Genomic DNA, 21,342 nt, shown 5'->3' on the forward strand with positions numbered 1-21,342 from the left:
ATTTAACAGCTTTCGTAAAGTTAACATTTTAAATGATATAAGAAATAACTGTTATCAAAGACTTTGTGAAATTAGGATTAAGGCTCAAATGTAGAAAAACCTAACTACCTACGAATTGTATTTCAAACAATGCTGAATAGCAAAATAAAAACAGCTATTTTGTCAGTATGTTAATGCTTTAAAAAAATTAAAATATTTGAACTCTGCTGTTACAAACATTAAGGAAAGGATATTTAAGAGAAAAATACAAAATATTTCCACTTAACTGAAGAGCTACTTGAAGGAATTACCTGATTATCAATTGATTATTTAAACATTGCTAGCGTAAAACACCAAATCTTAAATCATTTAGCCAAATTTTCATTCTAAAATCCTTGGAAATAGAAAAAATTGCAGTGAGCTATTTTTTATCAAATGGTATCAATAAGAGAGGACTATTAGATGATCATATGTACACTATTACATATTAAATATTTATATACACACATATATATACACACACATATACACACACATATACAATTATGTTCTTTATTTCTCTTCTCGTTAGAAATAAAACCATATAGAAAAACAATATCTGAATATAAAGGCTTTGCATTTGAAATGCTGTATTCCAAAAGAGAAGCAAAATCTAACAAAAAACAAATCTTTACTTGAGATTATAAGCAAAAATTAGGAATACTGCTCTGGAAAAACTAAACAAATCAATTATTTCTGTAAATGACTCTTATAGTTACATTTAACAAGTAACTACGTCTCAAAAAAAAAATTTAAAATTCAAATTATCAGCCCTCAAAAGAATATGTTTAAAGTGTCAATAAATGGTTTCGACAATTAAAAAACTAAGAGCATACCTTGGTCAGATGCCTGCAGAACTATTCTGAACCTTTCAAGTCTGCAAATCTATTAATTTAGATATAAAATAAGGTGTGTGTTTTTCTTTTGCTAGTATCCGCAAAGAAAAGGCTATTTATTGACAGATGCTACAAATGTTTCTTAAGAAATACTTTATTACCAGTATAATTATTTAGTTACCTTTACCAGTTCTCTGTGAGGACTGAGAAGCGAGCTGGACTTCCATATTACTGAGATGTTGTTTCAATGTAGCACTTTCCTTCTGAGCATTTTTTAATAGTTCTTTTGTACTAAGATGAAGATTTATCTCAGTATCCAGCTGCCTCTTTGTATCTAAAAGTTGAACCTGTAAGGAAAAAATACATTAACCCTACAAACACTGTTTTTAGGTTCTAAAATAACTAGTGGTTCAAATTTTGTACAGAACTTTAAAACTCTGGCCAAGGTAAGCAACAGAAACCAGATTTACCTTCCCATTTGAAACAAACCCCCTCCCAAAAAAGAAACAAAAACAGACACAACATATAAAACAATTTCACAATTGTGGGTTGACAGGACACAAGAAAGGCTAGCTCTACAATTTCCCTAGTTTACTGATTTAAGTGTCCAGGCTATGGCACAGTGTAAGGAAATGAGGCAGAGGCCAGCAGACTCCCTGAATTGAGAACACGGAGCTGAGAGTACAAGAAGGCTAAATTAGCTCAAATTCGTAAGACAGACTATTAGAAGAGAACTACACAAATAAGAATACCCTGGAGATTTGCAGAGGATCCCTTTTGAATATTCAGTGAAACATGCATGCGAAATTACCCCAGGCAGCAAAAAGAATCATCCAGACAGACACCAGGCAGAGTGCCTTATGCCACAGAGTCAGGAATAATGCCTTTTCCCAGTAGCCAGACTAAAAAAACTCATAATCCATTGAACACCGAGGAGCAGTACTCAGGAAGGTCTAACCTCAGTAATTGGAATAATTTATACTAGACTAAGTACTGCTTTGGGCCTAATAATCATAAAAAGCAACACTCGAGAACAAAGCTCAAGATTTACAGGAATATAAAAATATCCAGCACTCAAGAGGGTACAATTCATAATGAATGGCACCTAATAAAAATTGTTAGGCATACAAAGAGGCAAGAAATACTTGAGTTTGTAAGAAGTCTTGTTAAAACCATGCTTCAACATGAGATGGCAATGTGTCCACACACCAGCTTGATTGCTGAACATAAATCCACAGAAATTCAGAATCCTGATAGACTCACATCTAGATTTCTAGTAAGCATATGCCTTTGTTCCACCTCATTTTCCAACTTCTTTTTTAGATGAGATATCTCATGTTCCAGTTTTTCTATCTGGTTACTAAGCCTTTGTTTGGTTTCTGTTTCAGATCGTTCTAGTATTCCCTAAGGCAAAGAAAACATTTTTTGTTACACTTTTCAAAAAAGCCAAAAAAAAAGCAAAAGCATTACAAATTAAAGGATATAGGGGATTATAGGATTACAACCCATTTCTACATGAAGTTAGGATCTATGACATTTACCAAGTTATTTTGACATTTTACATATTAAAACACCTACTTAATAGGGGGAAAAGGGAAACATTATAATAGTAATTCAGATTTATTTACGTTTTAAAGCAGAAAATAAAACCAAACATTTAAATTTTGTAAACAAGTAAACTACACAGAACTCTGTAAATGCAGACCTGCATACCAAAACTGCCAATTGCCTGAATTTCAGATCTTTCATGTTTTATTTAGAATACTGACACATTTTAATAAACCTCAAAATTCAATGATTATCGTAATACATGATAAAAATGGGTACATTTTCTAATTACGAAAACTGAGAAGATACAATGTGAAAACTATTTAACTTTAAAATTGTTTTCTCTATGTGCCTTTTTGTTTGGTTACCTGAATTGTTTGCAGGTTAGTTAGCAGTAAGTTTTGCCCTCTTTGTTCAGCTAACAAAGACTCTCTTTGCTGAGACAGACGAACTTCTGACAATTTAAGCATTTCCTTTTCTTTTTTCAAATTTTCTGCTCTTACCTTGAGGAAAATACAAATGAAAAAATTGTTGGAAAACAATGTGTCAAATGTAATACAGTAATACAATTACAAAATTAAAGTGATCCTTCATTAATCCATATTCTTAATGCTAATTGAGTCTATACCTTTTCATTTTATAAAAAAATATAACTTATTTTCATATGTTGAAATAAGCAAAAATAGCAGGGAACACCAACAGATCAAAGGAAAAAATCTTGTGATTACCATAAATTCATATAATTCTTTGCCCTAACAAGTCAGACCTTAATACAAAAATAAAATAAAATAAATTCCAGAGTAAAAGAACAACTGCAAAATCATGCTACAGTCTACTTGCGTTACGTTATGCAAGTTTAAGAAGGTAGTGTGGTTACTATCCGTTTGAGAGTGCTGACTTAAACTTTTTTCCCCATGACAAGTACACTCTGAATTTCAGGGGATTTTGGAGGGTGATTTGAAGATCAATACCCTCAAAATATTCATATTTACATAAGTCATAAACTATCAATCATAAAACTAACTCCACCAGTCTGAAAAAGTGCATTCCCCACAAAGGTATGGGAGCAAGATAAAAATAAAACAATATAGCCAAAAGATTCAGAAAACTGTGGTTTAAGTCCCAACCAACTCATATCATATGACTGCCCCAAAATAGGCAAATTACTTAGCTTTTGAATCTATTTCTCAACAAGTAAAGTGGGAGACAACTTTACCTACTTCATAAGTAATGATCAAAAGTTGAGAGCATGAGTCCTAACTGGGCTGCTCAGTAGTTAAAGCATTGGCCTGCACACCAACGGTCACGGGTTAGATTCCCCAGTCCAAGTTGGAGCACATGTAGGAGGCAACCAATCAATGTTTCTGCTTCTCTCCCTCTCCCTCCCTCCCTGCCACTCTCACTAAAGATCAATGGAAAAAGTATCCTCAGGTGAGGATTAGCAAAACAAAACAAGTTGAGAAGACTTCATAAAAAAGCAAAACCCTTATTACATAAGAATTAGTCAAATAATTCAGTTGATAGACATTTATATTCATGTTGAAATTCAGAAATATAATACAATGCTAATGTAATTTAATACTTTTTTAGAAATGAGCAAGAATGGATAAAATATTCATTTGTCTTTGTTGTAGCTAGAGTGATTTACAAATTTTGAAATGGATGACTTGTAAGAAAAATCTCAGTACAAAAAACAAATTTCTTTCCCCTATACTAGCCATGGTCGGCAAACTGCGGCTCGGGAGCCACATGTGGCTTTTTGGCCCCTTGAGTGTGGCTTTTCCACAAAATACTATGTGCGGGCGCACGTACAGTGCAATTGAAACTTTGTGGCCCACGCGCAGAAGTTGGTTTTCGGCCTAGGCGAGTCTATTTTGAAGAAGTATTGTTGATACTTGGCTCTGTTGAGTAATGAGTTTGCCGACCACTGCCCTATAGAAACACCCAACTGATGAACAACTAGATACAGTTGACATTTCAAAAACTAGGCAATTAGGGGCACCAACTAGCTACACAGATGAAAATCCACGAGTAATTTAAGTTGGCCCTCCACTTAGCACAGTGGTTCCCAACCTTGGCTGCACATTAGAATCGCCTGGGAATCTTTTTAAAGTCCTGGTTTCTGGGCCTCACCCTCCAGAAATTCTTTGTTACTAATGTTGTGGCCCCACCCCATAACAAAGAAACAGAATTTCTGGAGGATGAAGCCCAGAAATCAGGATTTTAAAAAGATTCCCAGGTGATTCTAATGTGCAGCCAAGGTTGAGAACCACTGACCTACAGATTCCCAGTCTTGGATTCTAACTACTATTTTTTTTTTTAATTTTATTTTCATTGACTTCAGAGAGGAAGGGCAAGGGAGAGATAGAAACATCGATGAATCATTAATCGGCTGCCTCCTGCACACCCTTTACTGGGATCGAGCCCGTAACCTGGGCATGTGCCCTTGGCCAGAATCGAACTTGGTACCCTTCAGTCCAAAGGCCAATGCTCTATCCACTGAGCCAAAACAGCTAGGGCGGTCCTAACTATTATGGACCCTTTAACAAACATGGGTTTGAACTGCACAGGTTTACTTATACTGGGCCCACATATATGGAGATTCATGGGTAAGTGGACCTGTGCAGTTCAAACCTTGATCAAGGACTTGCAATACACAAACTTCTCAAATATCTATGTCATACCAACCAGTAAAATTAAACTAAAAAACAAATGTCAAATGCAATTAATAATGCAAATCATATGAAAAAAATTGCTCTCACTTCTGCAACAGCTAGCTTTTCGTTTGATCCTCTCAAATCTTGCGTCATTGTGTTGATGATCTGTTCCTGCTTTTGAGTTGTTGCAGTGAGTTTCTGATTTCTCTCATGCAGGGATGTTATTTCTCGGCGATATCCTTCAACGTTATCTTGTAACATCTCATAACTTGTATGAAAGAAAAATAATTCATTAAGACATGTCACCAACTATCAATCATAAAACTAACTCCACAGTCTGAAAAAGTGCATTCCCCACACTGTAATACACTGAAATACTATAGTCTAGCTTAATTCCTTAAAGAACTTCACATTAGCTTAATTTTAAATAAGAATACATAAAAGTGGCTTTGTAATAATGTAACACCTTCATACTTTTTTCTAAACTCCAAAATTAGCAGTTAAATCCAAATACTAAATAAGCATAGTATTTCATGCTGAATGAACTTTTTAATCTTATACATTTACAAGAATTTTAATTAGAAATGCCAATACAATGTTGACACAATGCAGTACACAATTTTAGATAAGGATGCATGGTTCGTGATAGATTTTTGCCATTCTTTTCTCCTCTATAACTGATCTTACTTTCTTTTTGAAACGAATGAATTTATTTTTTTGAGAGAGAAAAAGGGAGAGCAAAAGAGAAACATTGATGTAAGAGAGAAAACATAGATCAGTTGCTTTCTACACACACTCCAATGGGGGATTAACCATGTAGCCTTGCTATGTGCCCTGACTAGGAATCAAACCCTCCACTTGTGGCTCCAACCTACTGAACCACATGGCCAGGGCTCATCTCACTAAATACCTGAAATCTTAGAAAATAGCTGGCTAGAAAAATGAAAGTAGTGAGAAAAGGCTGCTTTTATTTGGAATAACAAATTTGGAATTTATCCTAACAAAAACATAGTTTTATCATGTAATACAGGCATATCTCACTTTATTGCGCTTTGAAGTACTGCATTTTCATGAACACAAAGGAAAGACCCTCCACCAGCAAAAGATCATGACTTGTTGAAGGCTCAGATGATAGTTAGCATTTTAAAGCAATACAGTATTTAAAAAAATTTTTTTTAATTGATTTCAGAGAGGCAGAGAGAGGCATAGATAGAAACATCAATGATGAGAATCACTGATCGGCTGCCTGCATGCTCCACACAGGGGATTGAGCCTGCAAGCCGGGCATATGGTCTGACCAGGAATCAAACCGTGACCTCCTGGGTCATAGGTCGATACGCAACCACTGAGCCATGCTGGCCAGGCAGCAATAACAAATTTTTAAATTAAGGTATGTACATTTTTTTAGACATAATGCTATTGCACACTTAACACATTAGCGGGGGTCCTCAAACTACGGCCCGTGGGCCACATGCAAATACAAATATTGTATTTGTTCCCGTTTTGTATTTTTACTTCAAAATAAGATATGTGCAGTGTGCATAGGAATTAGTTCATAGTTTTTTTTTAAACTATAGTTCAGCCCTCCAACGGTCTAAGGGACAGTGAACTGGCCCCCTGTTTAAAAAGTTTGAGGACCCCTGCATTACAGTGTAAGTATAACTTTTATCCACTGGGAAATCAAACAATTCATGTGACTTGCTTTAATGCAGTATTTTTTTCATCACAGTGGTCTGAAATTGAACCAGGAACATCTCCAAGGTATACCTGCATTCACAGAGATAAAATTTGTCCTATTTGTTAAGCTAACAAGTATTCAATGATTCTAACAATTATGGAATGAAATTTATTATTATTCCTTTGTGAGTGGCCAAGAAAATGAATTTTCCCAAAATTAACTATCTAGTACCTGCTTATCTCCTACCTAAAATAGCAAAGGCTGAATAAAATTGGCTCACATTACGCCTCATGCTCTGGTGCATTTATAAAATAATAAAGTCCTACAGAAACATTATGCCTTTCTACCTCAGGAAAGAAAACTAGCAACATTCCTCACATGAACTTCAGCTTTAAATAACTATCTGGATCCCTTAGCAATGCCCATGAGAATCATTAACCAATATTAAAAATGAACCCCCATACCTTTTCATCTGAATTATGGCCCACAAAAAAGTAATACTATTGCAAATTAAGCCTTGAATTTGTTTCATTTGAACACTGAAGTATTCTTAATTTTTTTTGGATAACCTAAATGTGATTTCTTTTTTTAAATTGAACTGATTGGGGTTACATTGGTTAGTAAAAATATACAGGTTTTAAGTATATAATTCTATGATACATCACCTGTATATTGTATTGTGTGCCCACCACCCAATGTCCAAAAGGATGGAATGCTTCACGAATTTGAGAGTCATCCCTTGTGCAGAAGCCATGATAATCTCTTTGTCATTCCAATTTATTATATATGCTGCTGAAGAGAGCTCTATATTTCATTAATTTTTGAACAAAAGAAAATTCACCGTTTAGAAGCAAAATCTAGCTGGGTAGAAATTTTGGTGTTTTGTGATCGCAAATCTGTGACTTGCTCCTGTAGTTTCTCAAGCTGCTCATTCTGTATTTTCTCATTATCTGCCTTTTCTTTTTTGTAGTTCTCAAAAATTTCCTGCAACTAAATATTAAGAGAAATTATTAGAAGATGACACTGTTCTCGAATACCTAATCCAAGATAATAAAGGTGTGTGGACTTTACCTGTTTAAGGGCAGCCTTAGCTTCTATAGCCTCTGCTGACTCAATTATAGGTACTGCAGCAGGAGTGGAAACAGTCTGTGATGTACTTGAGCGTTTTGGAGTTGACACGAGAGAACTATCCTCTAAGCTTGAAGCTTCAGAAATGTAAAAAAGAAAATACACACATAAAAAACATTTCTTTGTAAATACATCATTTAAATAAAATCATAGGTTACAGAAATTATGAAACAAGGAATTTACTAAATAGCCTATTAAGATTATTGTTGGTTTCTCATTAGGTATATTTGCAGATTAAATGTTAAAACCAAATGACCAAAATAAAGATAATTCACTGATTTTAGGATGCACACTTTTCACCAATGGTCAGCCTTCTTTTTTAATACCTAAAATAATGGTATTTAGGACTGATGACCTGTTATAATCAATCATATATGGTAGTCAGATTTGAAGTTACCATACATACTGCTTATGTTCCAAAATCCATTCCCTAAGATATATTTCATAAAATTTTCCCCCAAATACTTAGAAACTTTTAACACATAAAAAACCTACCTTGTAAAGGAATGACAACTCCTGTTGTTTGTGACAACAAAATACGGTACATATCACGCTGACGAACTATAGAATCAACAAGCTGCATCTGATGTTGTCGTGACCCACGGAGTTGTTCCAATTCAGTGAGGGCGCTCTCAAGTTTGAGCTGAAGCTCAGTAATTCTACAAAACCAAACCAAACAAACAAAACCAAACAAAACAAAAATCTAAGTCTATTTCACTGAACTTAAGAAGCAGTTATAATTTCTACTGTATATACAGACTAAGTATTTGAGCATTTATCATTAAGCATAACATTTTTGTTTCTTGTGTGACCTTTCTTCTACTGATATTAAGAACTGCTTCTAAAGCCCCACCACAGGACTCAGGCACTCACCACTGTCATCTGAAAAATTTGTTTGCAAAAATTAAACCGATTCCACTCAGTCTAAACTCTAGTCTTGTGTTCATAGCCATTCTTCCTCCTCTAGCACCAAGCACATTAAAAAAAAAAATTCTTTACTCTGCCTAAATAATTCCTACATATCTTCCCCATGAAGCCTGGTCTATTCTCTAAAATCTAGGCTCCGCCCTCCATCTCTATGCTCCCAGGAGTAGGCTTTTATCTATTACCAGTGGCCAGGTGCACTAACTCGTGTACACGGAAAGGAAATTAGGAGAAATATTTTAATATTGCTATCCGCCCTTTCTCTGTAATAGAAGTCTCAACCAAATTCACGATTGACAATGACAGATGGATACACATGCGTGCCACTGGTGCCAGCGAGAGCTTTGTATTTATCGCACATGTGTGAGTCAACTTAGCATTTTATAGATATAGAATAAACTTGCTTAATTAGACCAGCTTTCTGATTTAGCTAAACTTTTTCCAGCCCCGTGAAGCACCCCAACTTCTCTTCAGGTAATTGTCAGCAACACAGCAGTAAATATCAACATGAAGCAGATTATTATTGTAGATCACGCAGGAAGAACACAGGGTGAAATATTTAACTGCAGCAGTGTTTGACTATATTCTGTGCAGTGAGAAAATCTGGTCATTTTCAAGGTCCACCATTTCTTACTTCTTTTCAGTTGGGTCAAGTTTCTCAACTATCTAAATCTCTGTTTTCCGGCAATTGAAAAAAAAAAATAGGATTCCACCGAGTCTCCTATCTACCTACTTCATTCAGGACTTCTGTGAGGGCCAAATGAGATGAGGTATGGGAAAATGCTTCATAGAAATTTGATAAAAGTGTAAAATTTTTCTAGCTGGCTATAAAGCTAGTTGTGTTCCTGGACTAAGAAACTCCAAGGAGGCTAGTCGCTAGGGAGAGGAAGTCAGGTGTTGCTACCTGGCACCCACAGCGACCATTGCTGGGCTGGGCTTTGGGCTGCATTTTGCACCAGGGGGTCTCGGCAGCATTGGCTGCGATTTGGTGGGCTGTTGCTCTGGGGTGGTGGCGGGGCCCGTGTCCCAAATGGGTAAGCTGAGTGTTGGTTTGTCAGTGCCAGGTCCATGGTGCCGTTTCTCTGTAAATGGCCACTGCGCATCACGGCAGCTCCTGTGTTGTCTGCTCACTGGTGGTCAGTGTGCGTCGTAGCGACTGATCGGACGGTCAGACACTTAGCATATTAGCCCTTTATATATATAGACTAGGGGCCCGGTGCACAAAAATTTGTGCACTGGGGAGGGGGTTCCCTCAGCCCAGCTTGCCCCCTATCACATACTGGGAGCTCTAGGGGATGTCCTACTACCTGCTCCCTACTCCCCTTGGGGAGTGGGCCTAAGCCACAGTCTGGCCTCCCTTTGTGGGAGTCGACCGGGCTGATCAGGGGAACGCACCAGCCCCATCACCCTGCTGCTGCAGCCACTGCCAGTCACCCCAGCCACCAAGGTGTTTTCATCTACACGGACTCCAGTCCCTTTACCATGAAAAAAATGACAACTTTCTTTAGGCATTTTCAAGAAGTGTCTTTCATAGGATATGACATTTCTTTTTTTCTTTATCCTCACCTGGGGATATGTTTCCATTGATTTTTAGAGAATGTTGAAGAGAAAGGGAAAGACAGAGAGAAACATCAAAGTGAGAGGAACACTTTGATTGGTTGCCTCCTGCATGAGCCCTGACCTGGTCCGGAGCCAGGGAGGAACCTGCAACCTAGGTACATGCCCTTGGTCAGAATTGAACCCAGAATCTGCGTTGGGCAGGCCGAGGCATTATCCACTGAGCCAAACTGGCTAGGACAGGATATGACATTTCTTAACCCTCCAGCAGCAGACTTTCATTTTTTTCTCCAGGAGTGTGGTAAAAAAACCCCTAGATCACTTTTTGGACTCTTATTACCCAAGTTACTAAGAATATTACCAGTGGCATACAGGGAGCTTAACCAATCAGCAGTCAGAAAAGGTGTTTCCTCTGTAGTTCACACCAATTGCTGGTTTGGCCGCTGCCCAGGCCTAACACCTCTGGCCGAGGCATTAGGCCTGGGCCGGGGCACCCCCAGGTCCCCGCCACCACAGCCATCAACGATCCCTGGCTGGCTCCTCCCTGACCCAGGGAGGTTTTAGGCCTGAGCCAGGGCACCCCCAGCTGCCCGCCGCTGCCATCAACGATTGCTGGCTGGCTCCACCCTGGTTTCCTGCCTCCGCAGCCACAACAATCGCTGGCTGGCTCCTCCCCAGCCCAAGCCTAAAGCCTCAGGCCTGGGCCGGGTCACCCCCAGCTCCCCGCTGCCGCCATCTACGATCGCTGGCTGGCTCCTCCCCGGCCCAAGCCTAAAGCCTCTGGCCAAGGCGTTAGGCCTGGACTGGGGATCCCCAGCTCCCTCCTCAGCTGATCGCTGGCTGGCTCCGCCCTGGTTCCCCACCTCCGCTGCCGCCATCAACAATCGCTGGCTGGCTCCTCCCCAACCTAAGCCTAAAGCCTCTGGCCAAGGTTTTAGGCCTGGGCCAGGGCACCCCCAACTCCCCTCCGCCACCGCCATCTATGATCGCTGGCTGGCTCCACCCTGGTTCCCCCCGGCATCGCCGCCATCAACCATCTCTGGCTCAACGATCGCTGGCTGGCTCCTCTGTTACCCAGGCCTAAAACCTCAGTCTGTGGCCTGGAGACGACATATGCAAATTAGCTGCCATCTTGGCTGACAGTTAATTTGCATATACTGATTAGCCAATGAAAAGGGTAGCGGTTGTACGCTAATTACCATGTTTCTCTTTTATTAGTTTAGATAGAAGATAGCTTTAATCACACTGAACTAAAATTATCCATTTATTCATTTAATTATTGAGCTCATCCACACACTCAGGTCCCTGAGAGAATTATTATTTTTTGTATTATTGCTCCATTTTTCCTCTCTCCTAAATCACCATTTTCCCTATATCCAGCACTGTTAGGGGGTACATAAGAAGTTTTCAATGTTTGCTAAGCAAATGAAGGTAGCCAATAACTTACTTGGATGAAGTTGTTTCTTGTTCTTCTCTTTCTTTGGTTTCCCCAAGTTCCCTAAGAGCCACTAAGAGACGCTGATTTTGTTGTTGAAGTTCTTCGATATTTCTATAAGATACTAGATGCTGTGATATTACTTCAGATGAACTGCTTATATCCGCAGAGCTTACTTCCTCATCACGGATTACATGGTTACCCCTTGCTTCTTCAAGTTCCATCAAAAGCACTCTAATCTAAAAACAAAGTTTTAATATATTATCAAATAGTATTAGCTTCAATTCTGGAAAAAATGGAAATTTTCAAATGAAAAGATTACTTCATAAACACCATCAACTTATATTAAATTATCTTAAAGTATCAAGCATATGTTTAAGAGATTAAAAACTGAAAAAACATTTAAAATTATTTTCATTTCTGTAACAGTGTATAATGAAGGCTGTTATTTTAAAAAAGCAGCCAAATTACAATTTCAGAAGCATGGCTGGCTCAATTTGTTGTAAAACAATGACCCAATAAGATACACAGAAATACTTATTGTGTGTACAAGTATGTGCTTGCACTTGCATTCTTATGCATGTTTTATATAATGGAGAAGAGCATGAAAAATAAGTTTTAATCCCTTTCACGTAAAATTTTTGTATTGTGTTTATGTGTGTAGACATACAAACAAAAATTAGGGTAAAATACATGAACAAAAATAGATGTACATTTCCTGACAAGTTCAGTTAAAAAAAAAAGTGGCAGAGTAATGTTCTACTATATCAGTAAAAACAAAGAAAACTAATGTATGTTTACATATGCTCATGTGTGTTTATACATATAAAAAGAATGACATGAAAAAATATACAGAAGTCTGTAATTTGGTTATATTCTGGGACAGGAGTAGGGGGAAATAATTTTTAAAAAATCTTTGAATTATTTAATTTATCACAACTGGTACCTATAATTTCAAAATTTATCAAACACTTAAAGACAAAAGGAAAAAAGGGAGGGGTTGTGAAAGAATAATGACTAGGCTGCAATTCTGCTAGAGTAGTATTCCTAATTGATGAGAATTTCAAATGTGGTAGTTCTCTCTTAGGTAACTGCAAACAGATCCAGGCATTATCAGACTGTCAGTTTAGGGGGAAAAATAGAAAAAAACAACAACCAAAAACTTCTAACCTGTTGTGAAAGATCTTTTACTTGTATTTCCATTCTCTGGTTGTCTCTTTCAAGCACAGATGAATGTTTGTTGGCTTTGTCAGTGTCCTCCTGCAATCGCTGAATCTCCTTCAAAATGTAAATTCAAATGAAAATTCTGTATTTCCTTCTAAGAGCTATACAAATGAAGCAGCTATGCAAATAACAAAAATATATAGTGCTGAAATACTAGAGCAATCATATTATAAACTAAAAACACTCTATAATATATTCAATAGTATAGTAGCCCCAAAAGAGATATTCTTTATAAATATGAACATATGTATTTAACCGTTTGAGTCTCAAGCAGTGCGATCGCGCTGCTGCTTGGTATTTCTCGACATAAAACAAGCGCTATCACGCTGTTTGGGTCTTTTCGTACTCATTTAGAGAAAGCGCGGTTGCACTGTTTGGGATTCTTCAACAGTGTTTTTTCAATACCCCCTGGGACTCAAACGAATTGTGTTTTCTCGACATAAAATCTCAGCAGCGCGATTGCGCTGCTTGGGACTCAAACGGTTAATATCTCAAAGATAGCTCATCACTATATGAAAAGTATGGGCAATGTGCCACTCCCCCCAAATTAACTGTCAATTACAATTTTATATCCACAACAAATTCAAATGATACCATGTAAATAATCTCAAAAGTTTTGTTACTAATACAAAAACAAAGAACTACATTATAATAATCATTATTGCACTGGTTATCTGAAAATATCAATTAAGTAAAACATGTTGAGTAAGATGCATAAAAGACTTGATTTTATTTAAAAATGCATTAAGAATGAATTCTAAAGAATCGGTTCCCAAGTCACAAGCCTGTAAAACAAAACAAAGCGATAGTATATGCAGTGCTTTGCAAAGTTTGGCACCATAGTCTCATTAGGGAATTTGAGGCACAGTTAAGGAGCCTGATATAAACACAGTATCTTTTAAATGTTGTGTTACCTCAAATTCATACAAAGTTTGCTTCCTAATATGTTATTTTCACATTTCACATAAAAATTTTAAAAACTGAAGCGAAAGATGGCTCATATTTATCCTGGTGTTTCAAGTATTTCTGATCACAGTGCCCTACAACAGGCCTGCATAAGCCAATTTCAAAAGACACAAGTATGTGGCAAATGAAGCAGGCAAATTTCATGAACTATGACAATAATACAAATTTACTGAATTCAAAATGGGGCTGAGATGTCAAGGAAGGAAGTTATCAATAATAGTAAAAGCATAATATGCTAATTAGACTGGACATCCTTCCGGGACGAAGCCGGGGCTGCAGCCACAGGATCAAGGCAGCTGCCCCGGCGGTGAGGGAGGGATCCAGGCAGCCGCAGCAGCAAAGGCCTACTCTTGCATGAATTTCATGCATCGGGCCTCTAGTTTGGTTATAAAACCCTAAAAATCCTACAAATAACTATCACAGAATCTTGACTGAAGGACACATGATGTTAAGGACAGAAGATTTAGCTATTAAACAAAGCTATACTAATTATCTTTAAATTCCTTGGCAGTTATGAAAAAATCAGTATTTTTTATCTCTGTACCTGTACTTTAGTGGAGAAACAAACAGGTTTCTCCATAACGGACAGCTGCTATTTCCTGATTCTTAAGCCCCTCTACCTCACTATTCCCTTCAGACAAAAAACTCTAGGCAAAATGCTCATTTCTCAACAGTGAGAAACTCAAGATGTAATGAGATGCAAAGGACCACTTCTCAAACCAGATGAGGAAAGGGGGTGTCAAAAAGCCAATATCCTGTCAAAGTAAGACTGGTATATGTCATTTGATTCAGGAGAGAGATAACTAGATATAACATACACCGATTTAAACTAATGTTGAAATTGTATTAGCAATAGCAACCAAAGTTTAAGTTTGAATTAAAGATACAACTTATTTATACTATTCTCAAAAAAAAGGAAATGAAATGTATCAGTTTAGAACAGCAGATACAAATTGATTTAACTGAATTTCCTCAAAAAATTTATTTAATAAATCTTGAAGATGGTGAAACAATGTCATTTCTAGACGGAATTATCACAACTGCTTTTTCCCCGCCACATTACATGAGGATAGAAAGGATCCCATTAGTTTCTGAGGCTAATACATTTCTAACACCTCAATTACGTTAGCAAACCTAGTTCTCCTCACTTCTGCAACATTATGCAGTTAGTGATTGAGTTTGCACCACAACTGTTTGACAAAAAACGACTATGCTAAATTTAGGAGCATTCTATTATAAAGATAGACTTGAAATGGCTATTTATCATCTACTATATAACCCTACAGAAATAATCCCAAATGTCTTTAAAAATGTAAAAGGCGCTCACAATTTTAGCTAAGTAAAGATAAGAACATTTTTCGATTACAAGTGTTTCATAATGTAATGACAAGCTTTAATACGTATAATTACTGTTTCTCAAATGTATTTTTCCTATAGCTAAAATTTGGGAATGGAACCAACCTTCATAGCTTGTTCAAGCTTAACGGATAAACTTGCCACAGCTTTCTGTGCACGTTCATACTCCTCACGCTGACGTTTCAAAATTGGTGCTTTGGCTTCAACTTCTTTCACTATTTCATCTAAGTACTTATTAATTCTTTTGTTCTCTAGTTTCTCCAACAGCAACTGATCCTGAGTTTCTACATAAGCATTATACAGCTGAAAGTAGAAGAGGGTTCATTTCAAATGCAAGCATAACAACAGGAGTACACAGTCTGGCTATCTTAAGATTCAGTAGCACTCACACAGAGGGAACATTTACTATATATTACACAGAACTAACAACCAAGAAAACCTTTCTCAGAAAAATGCATTAATCATCAGATGATTTTAAGATTAATTTTTCTGAAGACTACGTTTCAGAGAAATATGATCACTTTTGCTTAAGGAAAATAACAATATTTAATACCTCTCTTACCTCAGTTAATTTCATGCCAGGTTTCACGATCTTAGCTACGGCTGCTGCAGTAGGAGACATGGCTGCAAGCTCTTCTTCAGATAATATGGCTCCTGTGCCAACACATAGAAATCTAGTGTATTTTTGTAAAATTTGAAACTAAAGGCACTAATAAAATTTTTAAGTAAAAAATGACACCTACTGTGTGTCACTTTTATCAATACATATAAAAGCCTAAGCACCGAACAACTGGTTGCTAGGATGCGCACTGACCATCAGGAGGCAGACGCTCAATGCAGGAGCTGCCCCGAGGTGGTCAGTGCACTCCCACAGCAGGAGTGCCGCTCAGCTGACAGACCCATCCTGGTGGCCCACTGCCCCTACGGCAGCCACTCCCTCAGTAGTCCTGCATGTCCAATCTCAGGAGAATGGGCCAGGCACCTATGGACCAGCGCCATCAGCATGATCCCGACAGCGCCACCTGGCCTCCTGGAAGTTGGCCTCGGGCACCATGGCCGCTTCCCTTCCCTAGACACTCCACAAAGAAAAGATATAAAAGCAGCCGCCAGGTGGCTGCTGACAACCGGTGCGAACGTCAGCGGGACAGATCCGGATCCCCAGCAAGCGCATCCCACTGCCTGTCCGGAGGACCAATCGCATCCGGGCCCCCGCTACCCCTAGGAACCCACCTGTGCCCAAATTCATGCACCAGGCCTCTAGTTACATATAAATTCCTACAAACAGTTAAAATTATGACATCAAAGAGCAATATAACATGATTCAAATAAAAAAAAAATCATGCAGTAATTATAGTTAAAACTATTCTGAAAATCGACACAATCATGTGACCAAATGTTACTTCTGATAATACAGTGAGGGTACATATAAAGTACTAATTTTAAACCAGAAGTACATTCTAATACTATAGCTTGATGGAGTTTCTTACATCATAACATTACAGAGAAATTCTATTAGTAAAATTAAATGAGACCCATGTAGGGAAGTTCTAGTATTTCAAGCCATTAATAAGCATTTTAATCCATACCTTTACGTTTTGTGGCAGAAAGCAGGTCATTTGCATTCTCTAATTCTTTTTCCAATTTCCCTATTTTCTCAAGCATTTCTTTTTCCATTTGATCTTTAGATTCCTCTACCTCTAGAAGATGATCCTGTATTGCTTTATTTGCTAAAAACATGTTTAAAGACAATATTCAAACATATAATTAAAAGTTGGAGCTTATAAAATGTAACAGAATAGTCATTTTTCCCTCCATCCAACAATATTATATTCTAGACAGGCTTCAGTCGATAGTACCCACTAATGCTCTTGCTTTATTTATAAATCCTAAATTGTCCTGGCCTGGCGAATCTATTTCCTCTTTTGATGTCTCCTATTCACAGGGAAAATAAAGGATCTCATATTGTAAAAAAGTGCCTTTAAGTATCTCTTTGGTTTTAATTTGATCTCTAATTTAGAAGATAGGGAATAACTGAAAAAGATTATAAAAAAATAACTCATATTTCAAAAAAAATATAAAAAAACCAGAGACTTTAAAATACACTATTTATAATTTAAACGTGAGGCTTATTTATGGATTAAGAGAGTACCCAAACTATAAACTTATATACTTATCAAAGTAAATATTTATGGGGAAAATTTTTTCTGTTAGAAATCAGATTATACATAAAATTATTAGCTGAACGAAATAGAAAAACTATAACTACATTTCCAAATACAGTATTTGCTAAAAAATATTTTAAAATATCTTAATCCAGGATCTTTCTTCTATACCAGAGTTTCTGTCCATAATAAAGTTAGTCTAACTTCTAAATCCAACAATCTACACAAAGCTAAGAAAAAAGTACCTTTTATGTAAAAATAAAATAATCTTTGCATAATTGAAAAGTTTTACCTTCTCCAGCTTCTTTCAAAAGTTTGTGTAGTTCATCCACTGCTCGGGTAAGCTCATTGCTCTTTGCCTCTGAGTCATCAGCAGCACTCTAAAATATAATCTTAAAAAGTTACCAAAACATCCAATAATATAACATTAGGACACTGAAATGTGTGGCAGGGTACCTACCTTGTACAGGTTAGAGAGTTTTATGTGAGCATTTAATTCATTGTGGAATTTCTCTTCCATACTAGCCTGCTGTTCCTTAGCCTTAAAAAAAAAAAAATCAATTATAGCAGACACCTTTGAACTGAATTTAGAAGGCTTATCAAACACCAAGATAAAAAAAAAAAAGTTTTGTATGGTAATGAGATAAAATGAAAATCAGTTTTCATGATAAAGATGAATTACTTTAAGGATAAAATATTGCCCTGACCAGTTTGGCTCAGTGGATAGAGCGTCGGCCTGCAGACTGAAAAGTCCCAGGTTCGATTCCGGTCAAGGGCATGTGCCTTGGTTGCGGGCACATCCCCAGTGGGAGGTGTGCAGGGGGCAGCTGATCGATGTTTCTCACTCATCGATGTTTCTAACTCTCTGTCCCTCTCCCTTCCTCTCTGTAAAAAAATCAATAAAATATATATTTTTTAAAAAAGGATAAAATATTGATAATAAAAGGGGAATACTCAAATATTAAAATCAATGATACTCATTTTTAGACATTACTTTGGATTAGCATACTATTGCTCTATCAGATTAGGTAAGTGTCCCGACCATTTTGTGGTGCCAGGAACCAGTTCAAAACATTAAATAATTTTATAAAATAAACAGTTTCTTAAGTGCTTTATTATTTCTGTAAAAGAGAGATTTTACAGTGGTCACTATACCTCTTTCAGTTTGGTCAACAGGTCCTCTACATGCTTTTGAAGATTCTCATTTGACGTTTTCAAGCTGTTCATCTGTTCTTCCATTCTAGTAACCTAGAAACAAAAAGCAGAGTTGGGTTGGGGGGGATAATGCTATATTAACTGAAATTAATTTGAAATGATATAAATTTAGCTGCCAAATGCAAAACAATCTCCAATAGCCTAAAAACATTTTATATAAAATATGGATATTTGAGAAAATAAAAGAGTAATAGTTTATGGAATATGTTTGGATTTAGCTCACAAAAACTTACTACCACTTTTTAAACATGTTGTAGGAAAGATGTATCATAAGATAGTAGTAATAACAAAAGTCATCAAAGAATGTTATAAATTCTATTTCAAAGCAACTGGTTAATTTCCCAGGCAAAATGTTTATGAGTTATGTTCTTCACATGTGACCCTTAATCCTACATTTACAAGTGTATACCACTGAGTAAATGTCTAATAAATGGTCACACAAATGTAAGTTGTAACCAACACAAAGATACAATTTTACTAACATACCTCCTCTTTTTTGTTTTCAAGATTACATTTAAGCTCTAGAATCTCATTTCCTCTTTCTCTGCCGAGAGCCAGAAGTTCATCAGTTTTGGTTTTCAACTGGGTATTCAGCCATGTATTCTGATTATGCAACAATTCCTTTTCTTGCTCCAAGCGTTTTTCTCGATGCTAAAGAAATTAAAAAAAAAAAATTATAGTAAAACATAACATGTGGTTATTTATGATTTTGTTTGCAGCCAAGGAACACAAGCAGAATACCTTATAACAGAAATAAGTATCTGCAAGGATTCTTAACAGAAAACATAATCAGAAAAGAATAAGAAATTAAAATATCACATAACCAAAACAGTTCAATTAAAGCTATCTTATTGCTTAATTCCCTGACATTAAGAAACAAAACACAGGTTTAATTACTTTATAGATATGTTGCCTAAATTTAATTTAGGTGAGTTTTAAGCAAAAATTATATTTTGTGCATTAGGAATTATTTGTTACTTGCCTTAACAGAAACATCAGAAGCTTGAAGTTCATCCAATTTTAACTGAAGTTCACCCTTTGTTGCATTGCTTTCTTTAAGTTTTTCATTTAGACGTTTAACATCCTCTAGAAAGGTCAGAAGAGAATTTGAAAATAACTCATTATTGCTTAGAGGAACCGAACATCAAAAATGCCTGTCTGGGCCTTAGCTGGTTTGGGTCAGTGGATGGAGGCTTGGCCCGAGGACGGAAGGGTCCCCATGTGCGATTTCGGTCTATGGCACATGCCTTGTTGAGGCTCGATCCCCAGTAGGGGGCGTGCAGGAGGCAGCCAATCAATGATTCTCTCTCACCACTGATGTTTCTCTCCCCCTCTCCCTTCCTCTCTGAAATCAAAAAATATATTTTAAAAAATGCATATATGGAATATAAACATTTAATACTAAGTAAGTAGCTCTCAATTGTTCTATTTTAATTTACTTCTGAGCTACTTAATACAAATTTAATTTTAGCAAGTATATGATAAAGAACCAAATTCCTGCACCGAACCACATATTTAAATTATACTCGTTATTTTATTTAAATGCAATACCTTAAGCTAAATATACAAAATTAACATTGATTTTTCTGACATATAACCAAAGTTCTATTAATATTTCATAAACAGCTACTTGCTAAGTTAAAAAAAAAGATACATATAAAGACCTATACAAAACCAGAAAACATAGACTTATTTTCCTTACAAAGGTTTTTACAAAGAAAAATTCTTTTAATTTTACTTACTCACCAAGTGATCAACATCAACAAATAATTTGAAGTAACTTTTTTCTGCGACTGGAAATGTCTAATTAAATATTACATAGCAACATAAATATTTGAAAATTCTTCCCTTAATAGAACTAAAACTTTTCAAAAACACTTACAAAAAGTAAACGAAGGGAACTTGATACCAGTAAACTGCATGTCATATTTACCGAAATATGTTAACTGTACTACATATTATAGCCTATGTTTATATATCTTATATTCCTGCCTCCTAACTACACTTCAGTATATATTTCTAAATATGGGCTCCCCATTAAGCTTCTTACATTGAATGCTCATGGACAGCTTATACTAGCAAAGGTGTATATATAAAATAAATGATCTCAGCCTCTATAAATATTTAAACTACTTCCAACTTGATACTACAAATAACATTCTATTGAGTATCTTTGCATGTAGATCTTGGTCTAAATTACTACTTGAGATGGTTTTCGTTTGCGTACTTGTCTGGACACTTCTTTAAATCCTTGGTAATGATCTAAAATAAGTGGGAGAAACAATAGGCTATTACCCAGAACTCTATTCTGAGCTATGATAAATAAACACCAACAACAGACTTGAACAGGACATTAATTCCTAGCACTGTTAGAAAGAGAAAGGAAGAGTGGAGTTAGAGGCTAAAGCACTTCTTCATACCTGTTAAATATTCAAGTTCTTGAGATAGTCTCTCATTGGTTCTAATTAAGTCTCTTTTCTCAGCTTCTAATTCTTCCTTTGTCCTTGTAAACTGGCTCTGTCATACAGAGGAGTAAGCATAATACATACATAATTAAATCAAGCTGATCATCAATACAGGAATCTGAATATGAAATTGTCACCTTAGTTCATGTCAGCTGTGCTTTAAAAATGGTTTG

The 21,342-nt window shown here is 36.4% G+C and overlaps 1 protein-coding gene and 2 non-coding genes across 7 annotated transcripts in view; all 3 read right to left on the reverse strand.

Moving 5' to 3' along the window:
- The window catches only part of TPR (translocated promoter region, nuclear basket protein), a 73,133-nt gene that overhangs the window by 44,993 nt on the left and 6,798 nt on the right, over window positions 1-21,342 (reverse strand). For 4 of the 5 annotated variants that reach the window (XM_070397199.1, XM_070397197.1, XM_070397196.1 and 1 more), the window contains exons 5-22: window positions 21,125-21,221; window positions 19,687-19,790; window positions 19,191-19,355; window positions 18,645-18,737; window positions 17,950-18,030; window positions 17,782-17,869; window positions 16,914-17,054; window positions 15,890-15,981; window positions 15,433-15,630; window positions 12,952-13,059; window positions 11,794-12,020; window positions 8,361-8,524; window positions 7,809-7,942; window positions 7,579-7,727; window positions 5,165-5,327; window positions 2,771-2,905; window positions 2,118-2,258; window positions 1,036-1,201 (exon numbers count right to left, since the gene is read on the reverse strand). In XM_070397199.1, the coding sequence (XP_070253300.1) occupies window positions 1,036-1,201; window positions 2,118-2,258; window positions 2,771-2,905; window positions 5,165-5,327; window positions 7,579-7,727; window positions 7,809-7,942; window positions 8,361-8,524; window positions 11,794-12,020; window positions 12,952-13,059; window positions 15,433-15,630; window positions 15,890-15,981; window positions 16,914-17,054; window positions 17,782-17,869; window positions 17,950-18,030; window positions 18,645-18,737; window positions 19,191-19,355; window positions 19,687-19,790; window positions 21,125-21,221 (2,446 nt within the window). The remainder of the gene's footprint in view (window positions 1-1,035; window positions 1,202-2,117; window positions 2,259-2,770; window positions 2,906-5,164; window positions 5,328-7,578; window positions 7,728-7,808; window positions 7,943-8,360; window positions 8,525-11,793; window positions 12,021-12,951; window positions 13,060-15,432; window positions 15,631-15,889; window positions 15,982-16,913; window positions 17,055-17,781; window positions 17,870-17,949; window positions 18,031-18,644; window positions 18,738-19,190; window positions 19,356-19,686; window positions 19,791-21,124; window positions 21,222-21,342) is intronic. The other variant, XM_070397198.1, reaches the window with a different exon arrangement.
- Window positions 7,439-7,540, reverse strand: LOC138996559 (U6 spliceosomal RNA). Its single transcript, XR_011468834.1, has one exon. It is a non-coding gene; the product is annotated as a U6 spliceosomal RNA (small nuclear RNA).
- On the reverse strand, window positions 15,029-15,156 carry LOC138996478 (small nucleolar RNA SNORA66). The gene has a single exon (XR_011468773.1). It is a non-coding gene; the product is annotated as a small nucleolar RNA SNORA66 (small nucleolar RNA).

This window comes from Myotis yumanensis, unplaced genomic scaffold (genome assembly GCF_028538775.1).
Source record: "Myotis yumanensis isolate MYYU_CA2020_CCGP unplaced genomic scaffold, mMyoYum1.0.hap1 SCAF_17, whole genome shotgun sequence".
NCBI lineage: Eukaryota > Metazoa > Chordata > Mammalia > Chiroptera > Vespertilionidae > Myotis > Myotis yumanensis.